This window comes from Panthera onca, chromosome D4 (assembly GCF_046562875.1).
Source record: "Panthera onca isolate mPanOnc1 chromosome D4, mPanOnc1 haplotype 2, whole genome shotgun sequence".
In the NCBI taxonomy this organism is placed as follows: Eukaryota; Metazoa; Chordata; class Mammalia; order Carnivora; family Felidae; genus Panthera; species Panthera onca.
Genome location: NC_138351.1, coordinates 4,793,199 through 4,809,312, shown reverse-complemented (window position 1 = coordinate 4,809,312; position 16,114 = coordinate 4,793,199). Strand labels below are relative to the sequence as shown.

The 16,114-nt window shown below is 46.4% G+C and overlaps 1 protein-coding gene and 1 long non-coding RNA gene across 3 annotated transcripts in view; one reads left to right on the top strand and one right to left on the bottom strand.

The window, feature by feature from the left end:
- The window catches only part of SYK (spleen associated tyrosine kinase), an 84,162-nt gene that overhangs the window by 5,991 nt on the left and 62,057 nt on the right, over positions 1-16,114 (bottom strand). For both annotated transcript variants that reach the window (XM_060610228.3, XM_060610229.3), the window contains 6 exons: positions 15,516-15,603; positions 14,055-14,232; positions 10,531-10,740; positions 9,204-9,393; positions 2,098-2,238; positions 1,288-1,400 (listed from right to left, as the gene is read on the bottom strand). In XM_060610228.3, coding sequence (XP_060466211.1) covers positions 1,288-1,400; positions 2,098-2,238; positions 9,204-9,393; positions 10,531-10,740; positions 14,055-14,232; positions 15,516-15,603 — 920 coding nt within the window. The remainder of the gene's footprint in view (positions 1-1,287; positions 1,401-2,097; positions 2,239-9,203; positions 9,394-10,530; positions 10,741-14,054; positions 14,233-15,515; positions 15,604-16,114) is intronic.
- On the top strand, positions 1,358-10,337 carry LOC132663721 (uncharacterized). Its single transcript, XR_009603240.2, has 2 exons — positions 1,358-1,462; positions 10,213-10,337. It is a non-coding gene; the product is annotated as an uncharacterized LOC132663721 (long non-coding RNA).

Here is a 16,114-nt window from a genome sequence, read left to right as displayed (position 1 = left end):
TTCTTCCCCGAGGAAGTGAACGCTTCCACAGGAAGGCCCAGGCAGGAGGGAGAGCACATCCGGGAAATGCCCCCTTCTACCAAGTGCCCTCCCCACGGCTGCGCCTGACCCGAGGCCTCGGACTGTGGCTGGGGGTCACCTGACCCAGCGTCCCCGGGATGGAGAGGTCGCTTAGGCCAGAGGCTGGGACGAGTGCATGGAGGAAGGCCGCAGTGAGCTCGTTTCCGACCTGGGCGTCAGCTCCCAGCGGATTCTCGAAGCCTGTGCGGTCCCCACAGCCCAGCGGGGTGCACCGGAAGCCAGGACAAGCCTGCGCCGTTCCCAGCGGCCTCATCGGGCCTCCGCCAGAGGCCCTTCCCCTGCACGGTGTCCGCAGCAGCAGGCTGGGAGACCTCCGCCCTCTCCCTTCGGGGCCGCCCCTGAGTCACTTCCAGAGAACGACGGCATTCCTTCCACTCCCAATGCGGCAGATGATGCTCCCGGGAGGTAGAGAACCCCAGGTGGCATTCGAAAGCACTTGGAACATCCCTCAACATCAGCCGGGTATCTGGGAGCAGGTCTGACCCTGAGGTGGTAAAGCCCGTGGCAGGTACGTGAGCTCCTCTGCATCGTGGACCCGCATCGTGTCTGGGCTGCGAGGGCTCCCAGGCACGTGCCAGGGCCAGAGACACGGGGGCCACGGTTCGCGGTTTCCCCACGACCCACTCACAGGCCGCCCCTGTGGGCGAGGTCAAGGGCCACTTCCTGATTCTCAGGCGTGATGCGCTTCTCTCCCTGCTGAGCTGCCTACAACGTCACCTGTGGTCCCCCAGGCAGGACGCAGGACGCACTCGGCAGACTCAGGCCACTTTGCAAGGTCTGAGTCACTTCCGGGGAAGGGCTCCCTCGGCCCATCCACCCGTGACCTGGACAACACCCATGGTCTTGCCTCACTAATGAAGGTGGTCAGGAACCAGGCGAGTGCAACATTGTCCCCACTGAGCCCCTCTGCCACCCACTGTGGCACACGGCACCAGCCCAGACTCCCACCGACATCCTTCTGCGGTGACCACCCCCACCCCCAGCTGGTATTATCTACGTTTAAATTCTGACCCCCTGGATGACAGCAACTGCCTAAACTTACTCTTTAGAACGAAGAATACAAGTGCACGATCCAGGAAGCAAGCCACCCCCACCGTGCTCGGTTCAGAAGGAAGCAAGTCCCTAGTTGGGAGGCGGTGCTTCTTTTCGGTGCCTCCCATTTGCCCCAGGGCATTTGCGCAAACCGCAGGGCGTGCGAGTACTCACTCATACGTCCAGCACAGCTTCATCAGCTCGTACATCTCCCTTGGACACCCCGTGGGGCACCCCATTCTCTCTCCTTTCTCCAGCATGGCCGAAACCTCACTTCCCTTCATGCCCTGAAACACGCAGAACATACCCGAGCTTGGTAAACGTGGTGTTGAGTACAACAAAACAGCAGGTAGGTCCTACCCCCGCCCCAGAGAAACAAAAGTACACACTGCGCAATTTCACTTGGAAAAAGTACAAAAACAGGAGCTCCTAACCCAGGATCTAGACATCAGACGGGGTGACCCTTGGGGGACAGCTTGTATGTGCAAGGGGAACCGGGGGGTGAGGGGTTCTGTTCTGTTTCATTGCCTGGGCTCTGGTTTCATGAGCACATCCCATTTGTGAAAATTCATCAAGCCGTGTTCCAGCACATGGACCCTTTTTGAGATGTATCCATTCGGATTAAAAAAAAAAAACAACAAAAAAACAACAACTAAAATATTTAACTGGACTGCAAATGTAATCATGGAAATTGCCATCATTTCTATTTCAACTCTAATGAATGTTGATTTGGGTCTGTTTTATGCACACCGCCAGGTGTAACGCGTCATGAAAAACACATACACTGTTCAGTTATTATCAAATACTGCCTCTTCAACTTAGAACAAAACTGAGGTCCTGTTAATGGCTCACTGGCAAAAAGGTCGTGCCAGACTCAGAAAGGGTGCCCAGATTTTATGATTTTCCAAATGGGTCCCGTGGCAATAGCGTGTGGCTGATCTGTCTGATCTGTGGTGATGGCTCAGTGCAGCCGCGGCGGCTCACCCGGTACGGCTTCTGCCCGTAGGAGAACGCCTCCCACATCAACACGCCGAAGCTCCAGACGTCACTCTTGCTGGAGAACTTGTAGTAGTTGATGCACTCGGGGGCGTACCACTTGACCGGCCACTTCCCGTGGGTCTGGGCCTGCGGGCAAAGCAGATGGGGGCACTCCGTTAATGACAGGATTGCAGGCGCCCCCGTTCAGGGCAGCAAAAGGCGGGAGCCCGCCTGGGGTCCACCGCTGGAGGAACGGATAAACAACATGTCGATATTCCTATGGTGGAAAGTCACTGGGCCTTAAAAAGGAAGGGAATTCTAGCACATGATACAACAGGGGTGGACCCCGAGGACATTATCCTCAGTAAAACAAGCCCGGTCAAGTTACTAAGGTGCAAATACTGCGTGAAAGCACCCCCCTGAGGCCCCTAGAGGGCTCCCACTCACAGACAGAAAGTGCAGTAACTGTGGCCAGGGCCTAATGAGGACCGAGTTTCAGTCTGGGAAGATGAGAATTCTGGACAGAGGTTGTAACCGCAGGGAATGTGCTTAACATTACACTTAAAAACGGTTACGATGGTCAAATTTAGGTTATGTGTATTAACCACCGTTGAGAAAAACAAGAATAGGGCGCCTGGGTGGCTCAGTCAGTTAAGCTCAGGTCATGGTCTCGTGGTTCGTGAGTTCAAGCTCCCCGTCAGGGTCTGTGCTGACAGCTCAGAGCCTGGAACCTGCTTCAGATTCTGTCTGTCTCTCTCTCTTTCTCTCTGCCCCTCCCCTGCTCATGCTCTGTCTCAGAAAGGAAGGAAGGAAAGAACAAAGGAAGGAAGGAAAGAAAGAAAAAGAAAGAAGAAAAGAAGAAAATGACTCCCCAAATGCTGTGTGCATGTTTGCATGTATGTATTTGGTCTGAATCTTAAAACTATGACTAAATCTTAAATTTTTAAGATTTAAATATTAATTTTTTTAATGTTTATTTTTGTGACAGAAAGAGAGAGAGAGCACAAGCAGGGGAGGGGCAGAGAGAGGGGGAGACACAGAATCCGAGGCAGGCTCCAGGCTCTGAGCTGTCAGCACAGAGCCCGATGCGGGGCTCAAACCCACGAATGGTGAGATCATGACCTGAGCCGAAGTCAGACACTTAACTGACTGAACCACCCAAGCGCCCCTAGGTTTAAGTACATATTTTTAAGATTCAGACCGTATTTCTTGTACCTTTTTGTCTTTTTTCTCTCACCTCTTCTTGGGTGACTCATATTTCATGGAGCTTGTTGCAACATGCAAAGAGTCAAGCATCAAGATCCCATGGTCATGCTCCAAGAAATACTGGGCCGTAGCATCTTTAACTGTCACTGTGTTTTTGTCCATGATTTTAGGCCGACAGTAATTATTTTGTTACAGATTGCAAGTATTGCTTAAAATCTGTTTTAAACTTTTTTTAAAAAAAAGATTTTATTTTTAAGTAATCTCTACACCCAACGTGGGGCTTGAACTCATAAGCCTGATATCAAGAGTTGCGTGGTCCACTGACTAAGCCCGCCAGGCACCCCCAAAATGCTTTAAACTTTCTAATTTCAAAAAGCAAGTGGTAGGGGCACTTGGGTGGCTCAGTCGGTTAAGCGTCCAACTTCGACTCAGGTCATGATCTCACGGCTCGTGAGTTCGAGCCATACATCGGGCTCTGTGCTGACAGCTCAGAGCCTGGAGCCTGCTTCGGATTCTGTGTCTCCCTCTCTCTCTGTCCCTCCCCTGCTTACATACACACTCACTCTCTCTCAAAAATAAACAATAAAAAAATAAAATAAAAAAGCAAGTGGTAGTAAAGAGATCAGAATTGTGCCCAGCGAAACCCTTTACTCTAGGGTTTGGGGTCTGGTACACGAAAGTTCTCCTACGTCCTGTGGACAGAACTGTCACAAGCACCCTTGTGGGGAGGGAGGTGGTGGGTTGAGAGGGGACAGCCTGGGAACACCGGCCTGAGAGCACAGATACCATGGCCCGTCTCTAAACACACTGATTACACTTCCATCTCAATCATGTTATGCATTATTTTTAGATTCTGACTTCAAACGTTGTGAACAATATACTCGTGTGTTATTTTGGTTTTAATTTTAATTTTGAGGTGATACAAAGGAAACCCTTTGACAAATCCTACATACATCAAAAAGGTAAATCTCTCTCCACCAACTCCAAATCCTCATCCACGGAGACGGCCATGTTTGGTAGTTTGTCCTGAATCTTTCCAGAAAAATCTATATACGAGTACAGAGAGGGAATATATACGTTTTTGGAGGTGGAAAAGCTAGGAGCGTATGTTTTGCACTTTATTTAATTAATTAATTAATTAATTTATTTATTTATAATTTTTTTAAATGTTTATTTATTATTGAGAGACAGAGAGACACAGAGCGTGAGCAGGGGAGGGTTAGACAGAGGGGAGAGACACAGAATCCGAAGCAGGCTCCAGGCTCTGAGCTGTTAGCACAGAGCCGGATGCGGGGCTCGAACTCACAAACTGCGAGATCATGACCGGAGCCGAAGTCGATTGCCCAACCGACTGAGCCACCCAGGCGCCCCGCACTTTATTTTTTAATGGTGCTGCTCAAGCACGTGTTGTAGATATATTTCCACGTCAGCACGCACAAATAGTCACTTTTAGAAGAGTTAATTGCATGCCTCCTATAAATCTACTATGACTGATGTAACCAGCCTCCTACCGAGAGACCATGAGGCAGTTTCCTGATGTTTGCTATTACATTCTAGAACGTCATTCTAGAACGAACATTACTGGCCGTGTGTATCTGTGCCCCGTGCAGGGCAGAGCTGCAGGATCAAAGGGCATTTGTGTTCAGCGCAAGGTCACGTTGCCACACACAGATGTGCTTCCATTAGTATCATTTCTCTGTAACGTTGTTTAGCTCTCGATTCTGTTCCATTTCACCCTGTCTTCTCAAAGAAATGGTCCTTGTCTCCGTCTTTTCAGGAGTGCGTGATCTCCGTGCCGCTTCTAACGTGCACGCTACGGTGACTGAGCCACACAGGTATTGCAAGATGTTTACCAGAGTAAGGTTACTTAGCACATCCTTCATCTGACAAAATTACCATTGCTTGTTGTTGTGGGGAGACCATGCAAGATCTATTCTCGTAGCAACTTCCACGTATATATATAGCACGGTCCTACAGGCTGCGGGCACCATACCAAGCACAGACCCCCAGAATTTTTTCCTCTGACAACTAAAAGTTTACGTTCTGTGACTGCCATCTTCTCTTCTCCTCTGCCCCTCAGTCCCGGACAACCAGAATCTACTGTTTCTGTGAGTTTGGCTTTTAAATTCCACATATAAGTGAAAGCATGCAGTATTTCTCTTTCTCTGTTTGGCTTATCACTCAGCATGATGCCTTCGAGGACCGGACGTGTTGTTGCAAATAGCAGGTTTCCTCCTTTTGTTATGGTTGACGTATCCCATGTGGTTGTCTGTATTTTAAACCAACACACACACACACACACACACACACACACATACACGCACACCACATCACGTCTTCTTGATCCATTCATCCATTGTTTGATATTTAGGTTGTTTCTTTATCTTGCCTATTGTATGTAATGACTGCAATAAATATGACGGTGTGTAGATATCTCTGCTAGATGGTGATTTCATTTCTTTCAGATAAATGCACAGAAGTGAGATTGTTGGATCACATGGGAGTCCTAGTCTTAATTTTTTAAGGGCTCCCCGTGCTGTTTTCCATACTGGCTGCACCAATGGACATTCCTACCAATAGTGCAAGAGGGTTCCCTTTTCTCCACATCCTTACCAACACCTGTTATTTTTTATTTTTTTGATAATATCCATTCTGACAGGTGTAAGGTGGTATCTCAATGTGGTTCTGATTTGCATTTCCCTGATGATTTGTGATCCTTTAGATGTACCTGTTGGCCATTTTTATGTCCTCTTTGGTTACATAAATATAGAAAAAGAATAGAAAATGTTTATTCAGGTCCTTTGTGCATTTTAAAATATGATTTTCATTTTATTGTACTTTTTTGCTATTGATTATACGAATTCCTTATAGATTTTCAATATTTACCCCTTGGTTTGCGAATATTTTCTCTCATTCCATTGGTTGACTTTCACTCTGTTGTTTCTTTGGTTGTACAACAACTTTTTTTTTTTAATTTTTTAATGTTTATTTACTTTTGAGACAGAGATAGATAGAGCATGAATGGGGGAGGATCAGAGAGAGAGGGAGACACAGAATCTGAAGCAGGCTCCAGGCTTCGAGCTCAGCACAGAGCCCGACGCGGGGCTTGAACTCATGGACCTTGAGATCATGACCTGAGCTGAAGTCGGACGCTTAACCAATGGAGCCGCCCAGGCGCCCCTGTACAACTTTTTAAATTGACATAATCTCATTATTTGATTTCTGCTTTCGTTGCTTGGACTTCTGGTGTCATATCCAAAACATTCATTGCCAAGACCAATGTCAAGAAGCATTTTTCATATGCTTTCTTCTAGGACTTGTGTGGTTTCAGGTCTTATGTTTGAGTCCTTCATCCATTTTGAGTTAATTTTTGTGAGTGGTACGATATAGGGGTCCAAGTTCCTCCTTTTGCATGCGAACATCCAGTTTTACCAGCACCATTTATTACTGAAGAGACTGTCCTTTCCTGAGCATTCTTGGCTCCCTTGTCAAGTATTATTAGTTGGCTATTATGTTAGGGTTATCTCTGGGCTCTTGGTTCTGTCCCACTGGCCCATGTGTCTTTATTTACATCAGTACCATACTGCTTTGATCACTATAGCTTTGTAGTGTGGTTTGAAACCAGGGAGCATGATGACTGCAGCTTTGTTCTTTCTCAAGATTGCTTTGGCTACTTGGGGCCTTTTGGGTTCCATATGAATTTCAGAATTTTTTTTTCTATATCTGAAAAAAAATGCCATTGGAATCCTGATAGGGATTTGCATTAAACATATAGATGGCTTTGAGTAGTATGGACAATATTAACTCTCAATCCATGAGTGGAGGATATCTTTTCATTTTATTTGTCTTCTTCAATTTCTTTCCAGTATTTTATAGTTTTCAATGTTTCGATCTTTTACTTCCTTATTGAAATTCATTCCTAAGTATTTTATCATTTTGATACAATGGTAAATGAGCTTTTATTTCTTTTTCAGACAGTGTATTGTTGGTGCATCGAGATGCAACCGATTTCTGCAAGTTGATTTTGTCTCTTGTACTTTACCGGATTGATTGATGGGTTGTAATGGTTTCTTGGTAGAATCTTTAGTGTTTTCTCTATGTAAGATCACGTCAATTGCAAATAAAGACGATTCTATTCTACCTTTTAGGTATAGATGGCTTTTATTTATTTTCCTTGCCTGATCGCACTGGCTAGGACTTCCAGGACTATGTTGAATAGGAGTGCTGTGAGCAGACACTCTTGTCTTGTTCCTGATCTTAGAGGGAAAGCTCTCAACCTTTTTCCATTGAGACTGATGTTAGTTGCGTGCCTGTGATATGTGGCCTTCACTGTGTTGAGGCATATTCCTTCCATATCCACTTTGTTGAAAGTATCATGAAAGGACACTGAATTTTTGTCAAATGCTTTTCCTGCATCTATTGAGATGACCATAGGATTTTTAGCCTTCATTCTATTAATGCAGTATATCACATTTATTGTTTTGCAAGATGTTGGTTGCATCCAAGGATAATTACCACTTGCCCATGGTGTAGGATTCTTTCAATGGGTTGTTGAACTCAGTTTGCGAGTATTTTACAGATAATTTCTGCGTGCGTGTTCATCAGGGACTTTGGCCTATAGTTTTGTTTGTGGTACCTTGGGATCAGGGTAATGTTGGCCTTGTAAAATGAGTTTGAGAAGGACTGGTATTAATAATTCTCCTTTAAATGTTTGGTAGAATTCACCTGTGACTACTGTTGGGTCCATTTGGCCTAAAGTATAGTTCAAGTCCAATGTTTCCTTATTGATTTTCTGCGTGGATGACCTATCCATCATTAAAAGTGGGGTATTAAAACCCCCTACTATTATTGTGCTATTGTCTATTTGTCCCTCCAGGTCTGTTAGTATTTGTTTATTCAGGTTATATTCACATGGTTCTCCAATGTCGCACGCGTACATATTTAAAATTGTTGTATCCTCGTAAAGAGTCAACTTCACCATTATCACGTGATGACCTTCTTTGTTTCTTGGTATGGTGTTTGGCCTAAAGTCCATTCTGTCTGATATAGCTACTTCTGCTACTTTTTGGTCTCCATTTTCATGGGGTATCTTTCCCATCCCTTCACCTTGAGTTTATGTGTGTCCTTAAAGCTGAAGGGACTCTCTTGTAGGCAGCATGCGGTTGAGTCTTGTAGGTTTTTTAAATTTATTCTGCGACTCTGTATTTTTGATTGGAGAATTTAATCCATTTACATTAAAATAATTATTGACAGGTTAGGAACTTACAAATGCCATCTTATTGTTTTCCAGCTGTTTTGTAGTTCTTTCCTTCCTCTCTTGTTGTCTTCCTCTGTGATTGGATGGTTTCTCGTCGCGGTATGCTTAGATTCTCTTCTGTCTTATGTGCACAACTCAGCTCTTTGTCATTATATTGAGGCTTACACAAAACATCTTATAAATGTAACAGTCGGTTTTAAGGTGATAACGACTTCACTTTGATGGTATGCAACAATTCTGCCCTTTCGTCCCTCCCCATCATATTTTATGTTTTTGGTGTCATAAGTTATATCTTTTAATATTGTGTATCTGCTAACAAATTGTTGTAGCTATAGCTATTTTTTTTTGAGAGGGAGGATGACAGAGAGAGAGCATGAGTGAGGGAAGGGCAGAGGGAGAGGGTGAGAGAGAGAGTGTGAGTGAGGGAAGGGAAAAGAGAGGGAGAAAGAGAGACAGAGACAGAGGCAGAATCTTAAGCAGGGCTTAAGATGCAGGGCTCGGTCCCACAACCTGGGGAATCACGACCTGAGCTGAAATCAAGAGTGGGACGCTCAACGGACTGAGCTGCCCACGTACCCCCGGAACACAGACATTTGCATTTCAGATTCTCACTACCTGCTGCTTTGAATACTGGCTAAGTTATTCCTACCTTGTAGTAGTTTTCATCAGCACGGAGCGCTTTGGAAAGTCCAAAATCACTGATCTTGGCATAGTGTTGAGTAACCAGCAAGACGTTTCTTGCCGCCAGATCTCTGTGCACAAAATTGCTCTCCTCCAGATACTTCATTCCCATAGAAACCTGATGAACCAGCTCTATGATGTTCTTATCCTTGACGTGCCTGAAAGTTACAGATGTGTCATGAGTGATAGCAGACCGTAGTTCAAGTATGTTCCTCGGGTAAGCAGAGGGGTCCACGCATTGCCTATTGTCCGTCAGAGTAACAAGTGGTTACAAAAGCCTTGTTAATCTATGGCTGCCCGAAGCCGAGCACCATTGTCCTGGTCTCGAACCGGTATGCTTTTCAAGGTGTGCTTTGAACTGCATGAGAAATAGCACAACGGCATGGGCAGCCCCCACTCATGGAGGGCCAGGCTTCAGTTGGAACCCTTGTTCCAAAATGGGACAGGTAACAACACCGAGTCTCCGTTTCTTACCTGTGGAGTGAGGTTAACGGCGCCTCCCTTCTCTGCAGATTAAAGACACAATCTGAGTAGAGTACAAACGCAATGTAGCCAATGGGACAAAGTAGTCGGTGGCTGTTCGTATGACTTATTCCATGTGAGTTCCTCCCTCTCAACAATGGCTGTAGATGAGCCCAGCAGGAATACCCCACCAACAGTTGTAACCCATTGATAGCAACAGATATTTTCAGAATTACTTGTAGGAATGTAGAGGTCAGCCAGACACATAAGACATCACTATCTCCCCTTTAAAAATGTTGATTTTGGGGGCGCCTGGGTGGCTCCATCAGTTAAGCTTCCAACTTTGGCTCAGGTCATGATCTCACAGTTTGTGGGTTCGAGTCCCGCGTTGGGCTCTGCACTGACAGCACGGAGCTTCCCTGGGATTCTCTCTCTCCCCCCCGCCCCTCCCCCGATCACTTAAAGTAAATACACTTAAAAAAATAAAAATGAATGTTCAATATTTCTCTCACTAGGCAGGGCATGTTCTGCCAGCGAGGGGAGCCTGCTTCTATGGCGGATTCTATCACTGGGCAATTTGGAGTGAGCAAAGGACCATGAAGAAGACGAAATTGTTGGACTGGAGGTTTTCTTAGCACAACAAGTGCAAAAAGAACATTTGATCGGAAGACTACCGCTCTTTTCCCTCCTCCCTCAAGGCCCCGTAAGGGTGGGCCAACGCTGGGAAGGCGTGGGAGGAGACAAAGCTTCCCAGAGAAATCAGGCTATGACGTACACTGGGCTGGTGGGTTTTGCCCCAGCACAGTGTACGCTTCCGGCCTACGCGAAGTTACCTGTTCTGCTGTAAATACTTGTTGAGCGGACCCAGTTCCGCCATCTCCATCACCAGCATCCAGGACTCGGCCTCACAGATGCCGATCATGCGCACGATGTAGGGGTTATCGAGCTGCTGCATGACATTGGCTTCCGCTAATAACTCATCTTTAAGAGCGGGGTCGTTAGCCTCGTTCTTCAGAATCTTCACAGCCACCGTTTTCACGACTCTGCAAAAGAAATCGTAACACATAAGAAAGAAAGTTTTCAAAGTGGCCGGGGTTTAGGTAATTGCCTTCCGCGGGGCGTAACCGCTCTGCTAGAAATGGGGTTCTGGAAATAGCTGCAACCACATTCTCTCTACTTTACAGACAAAGAGAGTCGCCCTTCATTACTTAAAGGGGGGAGCTGAAGAACAGTCCGAGCAAGCCGAGCCTAAATATTATAGAATATGAGTAGCTTTCAAATAAACCTTACAAACCATGACATGCATGAGTTCCTATGCCATCTACAGGTGATCTGTAATGTATGTGAGTACAATGTTCCTTTGATATATGTTTAAAATGAATTTCTGGATGCAGAATTGAAAAGCACACACTGTTCAAGCTCATTGTTTACGAAACACTTTTTAAAACTGGGCACCGATGCTTTTAAGCAAGCTTCAACAAGTTTGTGAAAAATGAACTGTTTTTCATTTTCTCATAACAACATCACATAGGTCACATTTGACCTCCTGAAAATATTCTGATATAATGGGACTGAAATAAATGGGTGGAACTTAACTGTGGAGGATTTAGAAAAGTGCATTTCTCTATGATACAATTCCCACACAGGAATTACACCTCGTTGGTTGAACCCCCAAATGGGAGAATAAAAATAGGTCTGTCCCACAAAACAGGTAAAATAAGAGAATAACATAGTAAGTCTAACATACATTCAGAAAGACACAGACACCTTCTGTGCAGATCTTAACAAGTGTTTCCACACTGAACACACACTGTAGTTCCTACACAAACACACCCCCAGCACCCCAAGAGCATCCCTCGCCCTTCTGCAATCATGGACATATTTCCCTATGTTATTTCTAGATAGTTTTATCATTGTACCTTTCCACATTTCAGTCTACCGTCCATGTGGAACTGGGTTTGCATACGACGTGAGGTAGGGATCAAAATGAAGAGCAAAAATCTCTTGATTCTTCCCAACCCGTCCTTTCTTAAGGAAGAAAAAACACCCACAGTCCCCTCAAGAAAAGAAAAGAGGAAGGAAGCCCCCCAACTCATCTTATGAGGCCAGCATTATCCTGATGCCAAAACCAGGCAAAGAAATTCCAAGGAAAATAAGCTACTGAAATCTCTCATGAACATAAATGCAAATATTCTAAGAGAAGTATTAGCAAATTAAATTCAGTGAGTTATGAAAAAGGTAGAATGAGTATGTAATTCACAAACAAGACGTGTGTGTTCCACATCTTGTTGGTTTTAACATCTGAATGAGAGATGGCTTTAACATTTGAAAATCAATCAGTGTACTTCACCATGTAAACACAATAAAGGAGAAAAACCATAAGGTCATCTCAGCAGAGGAAAACAAGTGCTCAGTAAACTGTAATATACATTCATGATTAAAAATAAATCTCTCAGAGAGTAAGAACCGATGGAAACTTTCCTAATCTGATAAAGAGCAGCTAGAAACCTAATAGTGAGATATTTAAAGTATCCCCCTTCACAGAATCAAGAATGAGAAATGAGGTTACTTCCAGTTTTATTCAACATTGAGCCACAATTCTGGGCTAATACAACAAGGCAAGAAAGAAATATCAAAGCATAAGGATTAGACAGGATGAAATAAAACTGTCTTTATTCACAGATGACACATTTTGGGTCAAAGAATACACCGATAAATGACTAGAAATGATTTGAGGGGTAACAGATGAATTCAGTCAAGGATGCTGATGATCAAGTCAAGAGGTGAAACTGGTTCTATTTCCACATCCAAGCAACACTGGAGATTAGCAAATGAAATTTTAAAAACTATAGCATATATATTAACATCTAAAATACTAAATACCTCCAAATGAATCCAAGAAGAAATCCAAGAACGCTACACAGGAAACTATACCCTACACAGAAACTACACCCTACACAGAAAACTACAACCCACACAGGAAGCTACACTCTACACAAGAAGCTATACTCTACACAGGAAACAACACCCTATGGAGGAAACTACACCCAACACAGAAACTACACCCTACAGAGGAAACTACACCCCACACAGGAAACAACACCCCACACAGGCAACTATACCCTACACAGGAAACTACACTCAACACAGGACACTACACTCAACAGAGGAAGCTATACTTTACACAGGAAACAACACTCTACACAGAAAATTACACTCTATATAGAAAATGAAACAACCCTGCTTGAGAGAAACCTGAGAAGTCAAGAGCCACGTAAGTAGAAAAATGGGTTATGTTTATTGATTGGAAGACTCACTATTGTGAAGACATCATTTTGCCCTGAATTGACCTACATGGCCTCTCCTCTCCCCAAATCCTCTAGCTGAAATTACGTCTCTATAGTTATGCCTATGTTAATTCGTGTATTTGATTAAGCAAGGAAGGTAAGTGTCACAAACTAGTGAAGAAAATTTATGCCTTAATACAGGGTAATTCACATTCATTTCACAAATAACTGTGATATGCGTACATGTATCTTCAAATGAGCATATCAGTCGATTACACACACCCAGCAAAACGATATTGAAAGCAAGAGTTTCTGTGTGTGCTTTCGCACTTGAAGATTCTTGACGCTTGAATAATGTAAATCTACTTACGTAAGAAAAAACATTGATAAAATGTCTTCGATTTAAAATCATATCTAACAGCTAAACCCGATTATCAGTTAACACACTAATGCCAACACACACATTCAGAGATATGGTGTGTCTGGAAAGACCAAACAGACCAGTATCTTTACTGCACCGTCTCTGTGGGACGCCTTCTAAAGAGCAAGTCACGTACGGCGATCTCAGTGACCCAGCGATTCTATTTATCGTATGACATGTGCTGTTATTTGAAAATGTAGGAAAAAGCAAATAAGTCATTTCACTCATGATATTTGTAATCAGGAATTTTATGGGTAAGAGAAATAGGACACAATTTAACAAATAAGATAAAATAACTGAATACACACACACACACCCCCACTATTGTTAGTTAACAGCAGTGGTATCTGGGGGGCGTAAATATGATGTTCTACTTTTATCACATTTTGCTTGCTTCTACCTTCTAATTCTCTAAAAGGCACGCTCACGCCACCCTAACTAACACAGGTAATTAGTATTTACGTAGCTCCCATACGCAATGGATGCTTGCATTGTAACTGCACCAGAAATGAGCACAAATGGACTTGCTAACAAAGACGGATGCAGCTGTGCTGGGTTGTATTTGTGTTTGGGATGCGCATTTACAGGTGGTTCCCAGAAGGTCCGCTCGCGGGAGGACGTGCGGGGTGGTGTTGCAGCCATGACTTACTTTTTCATCTGGTAGTAGCCCTTCTTCACGGTCCCGAAGTTACCAGAGCCCAGTTCGTTGTCCTCCAGGGTCAGCAGCTTGCGGTCCAGGTAGACTTCCTTGGGCCTGATCTCCTCGGGGTCCGCATACGGGCTTTCATACACCTCGGTGTCCATGGGCAAGGCCTCTCTCTGGGCGTCTGCAGGGCGGTCCGGAAAACACAAGCTTGGGGCCGGACCCCCGGTGAAACTCCCACCATCTCCCGCCCCGGCCTCCTGCCCCCCCCCCCCCACCTCCCCTTTCCAGACCTTGGTCACCTCGTGTGGTTACGGCGCCAGTGAGCACAGTCTCTCCCAGTTTGTTGTGGGGGCGGTGAAAAGCCCCTCTTCCCCGCCGGGCCCGACCCCGTTCTTGCACGAATGTGCATAGAGAAAGGGTCTTTCAATGCCAGGGGCAATGATGGAGGGAGGCCTTCCTACCTCATGTAAAAATTCTGACCCGCCTTCTACTGAGGGGTGAGGTCTATGTCACGCCCCCTCGGCCCCCAGTGGCTTTTGTAACTGTGTCAACGTCAACCAACAGAATATATGGGAAGGGACGTCTGTGATACACTCGGGCGAGGTTGTAAAGGACCAGAAACCATCTGCACTGTTGGCTGGAAACAAACATGGCTCTCGAGCTTCAGACACCACACGAGGCGTCGGGCCGTCCGGACGCTTTCCACGCTGTGAGCAAGCCCAGGCCAGCCCCTGCCAGGAGACGGCCGCGGAGGCCCCTGGACGAAGCAGGGGCGAGATGCCCCCGTGCTCCAGCCTCGCCCCGGCCTCCCCCCTGCCCGGCGTGCCCAAACCCCCGACCCGCAGGAGACCCTTTGACAACCGCAGCCATTTTAAGCTGCTAAGTTTGGGGCTTGTTTCTGCAGCAATGCACGGACTGACCAAGCTCACCGATAAAAACGTAACCCGGAGTCACACAGAGAACCCGGAAAGGGTTCCCACTTGTGACGACCAGTCTGGCCGAGGGCTACGGGCTTCACGGAGGGTGTGGTGTGCCCTCGTGAACTGGGCCCTCCTGTGGCCTCAGGGCCCCTGCACTTCCCTCAGTGCGGCTAGAATTCCAGCCACCCAGACATCCCTTCCGTCCGGAGCAGCCCCGCGTCGCCGCCCCTTCTGCTGAAGCGTGTTGGTGGTAGACAGACACACACGCCCTTCCAAGGACGCGGTCCTAGAGCCGTGAACTGGCGGGGTTACCGGACGAACCTTTCTGGGGCAGCAGCATGGAAGAACGCTTTCCGTGAGGCCATGTCCCCGACAGGGAGGCCTCGGAGACCTCTTCATGCCCCAGAACACCTTTGGTCCCAGGCAGGTGACACCCGCCACCGGCCACCGGCCTGCAGCCTCACCCACGCTGAGCCACCGCTAAGTCGGGCCGGCGCGACTGCGGTGCGGTGAATGGCCGGTGACCCACGAGTGCGTTTCTCACCTCTGTCCGTGGGCCAGGGCCCGCGGTCCGGCTCGTACGGATTGAAGGTCACGGCGCTCTCTGGCCGGCTCCCTTGGGATGTGGAGGCCTGAAGCACACAGACGACAGCAGGTCACTTTCCTTCACGGGTGCTCTGTCGGACTGATCTGCACAGTTACTTGTAGTTTCAAAGAATCACATTTGAACTTACGCAGAGAAGACAAACGAAAGAATCAGGAAGAGAGACAAAAAAACCACGTGGCTTATCTCATTCTTCGGGCAGCTGTTTGGACCCCGCGAAGGCTAAGCAGAGCTCGCGCACGGGGTCCCCGCTCACAGACCCTTTTCAATCCCGTTTCCGCCTATCAAAAGATCCGCTGGATTTGTCTTCCTGGCTCAACTCTTTCTTTTCACTTTTATGTCCTATTAAAGTTATTTAAGAAGGAACACTGAGGGGCGCCTGGGTGGCTCAGTCAGTTAAGTGTCCGACTTCAGCTCAGGTCACGACCTCACCGCTCGTGAGTTCAAGCCCCGTGTCGGGCTCTGTGTTGACAGCTCAGGGCCTGGAGCTGCTTCGGATTCTGTGTCTCCCTCTCTCTCTCTGCCCCTCCCCAACTCAA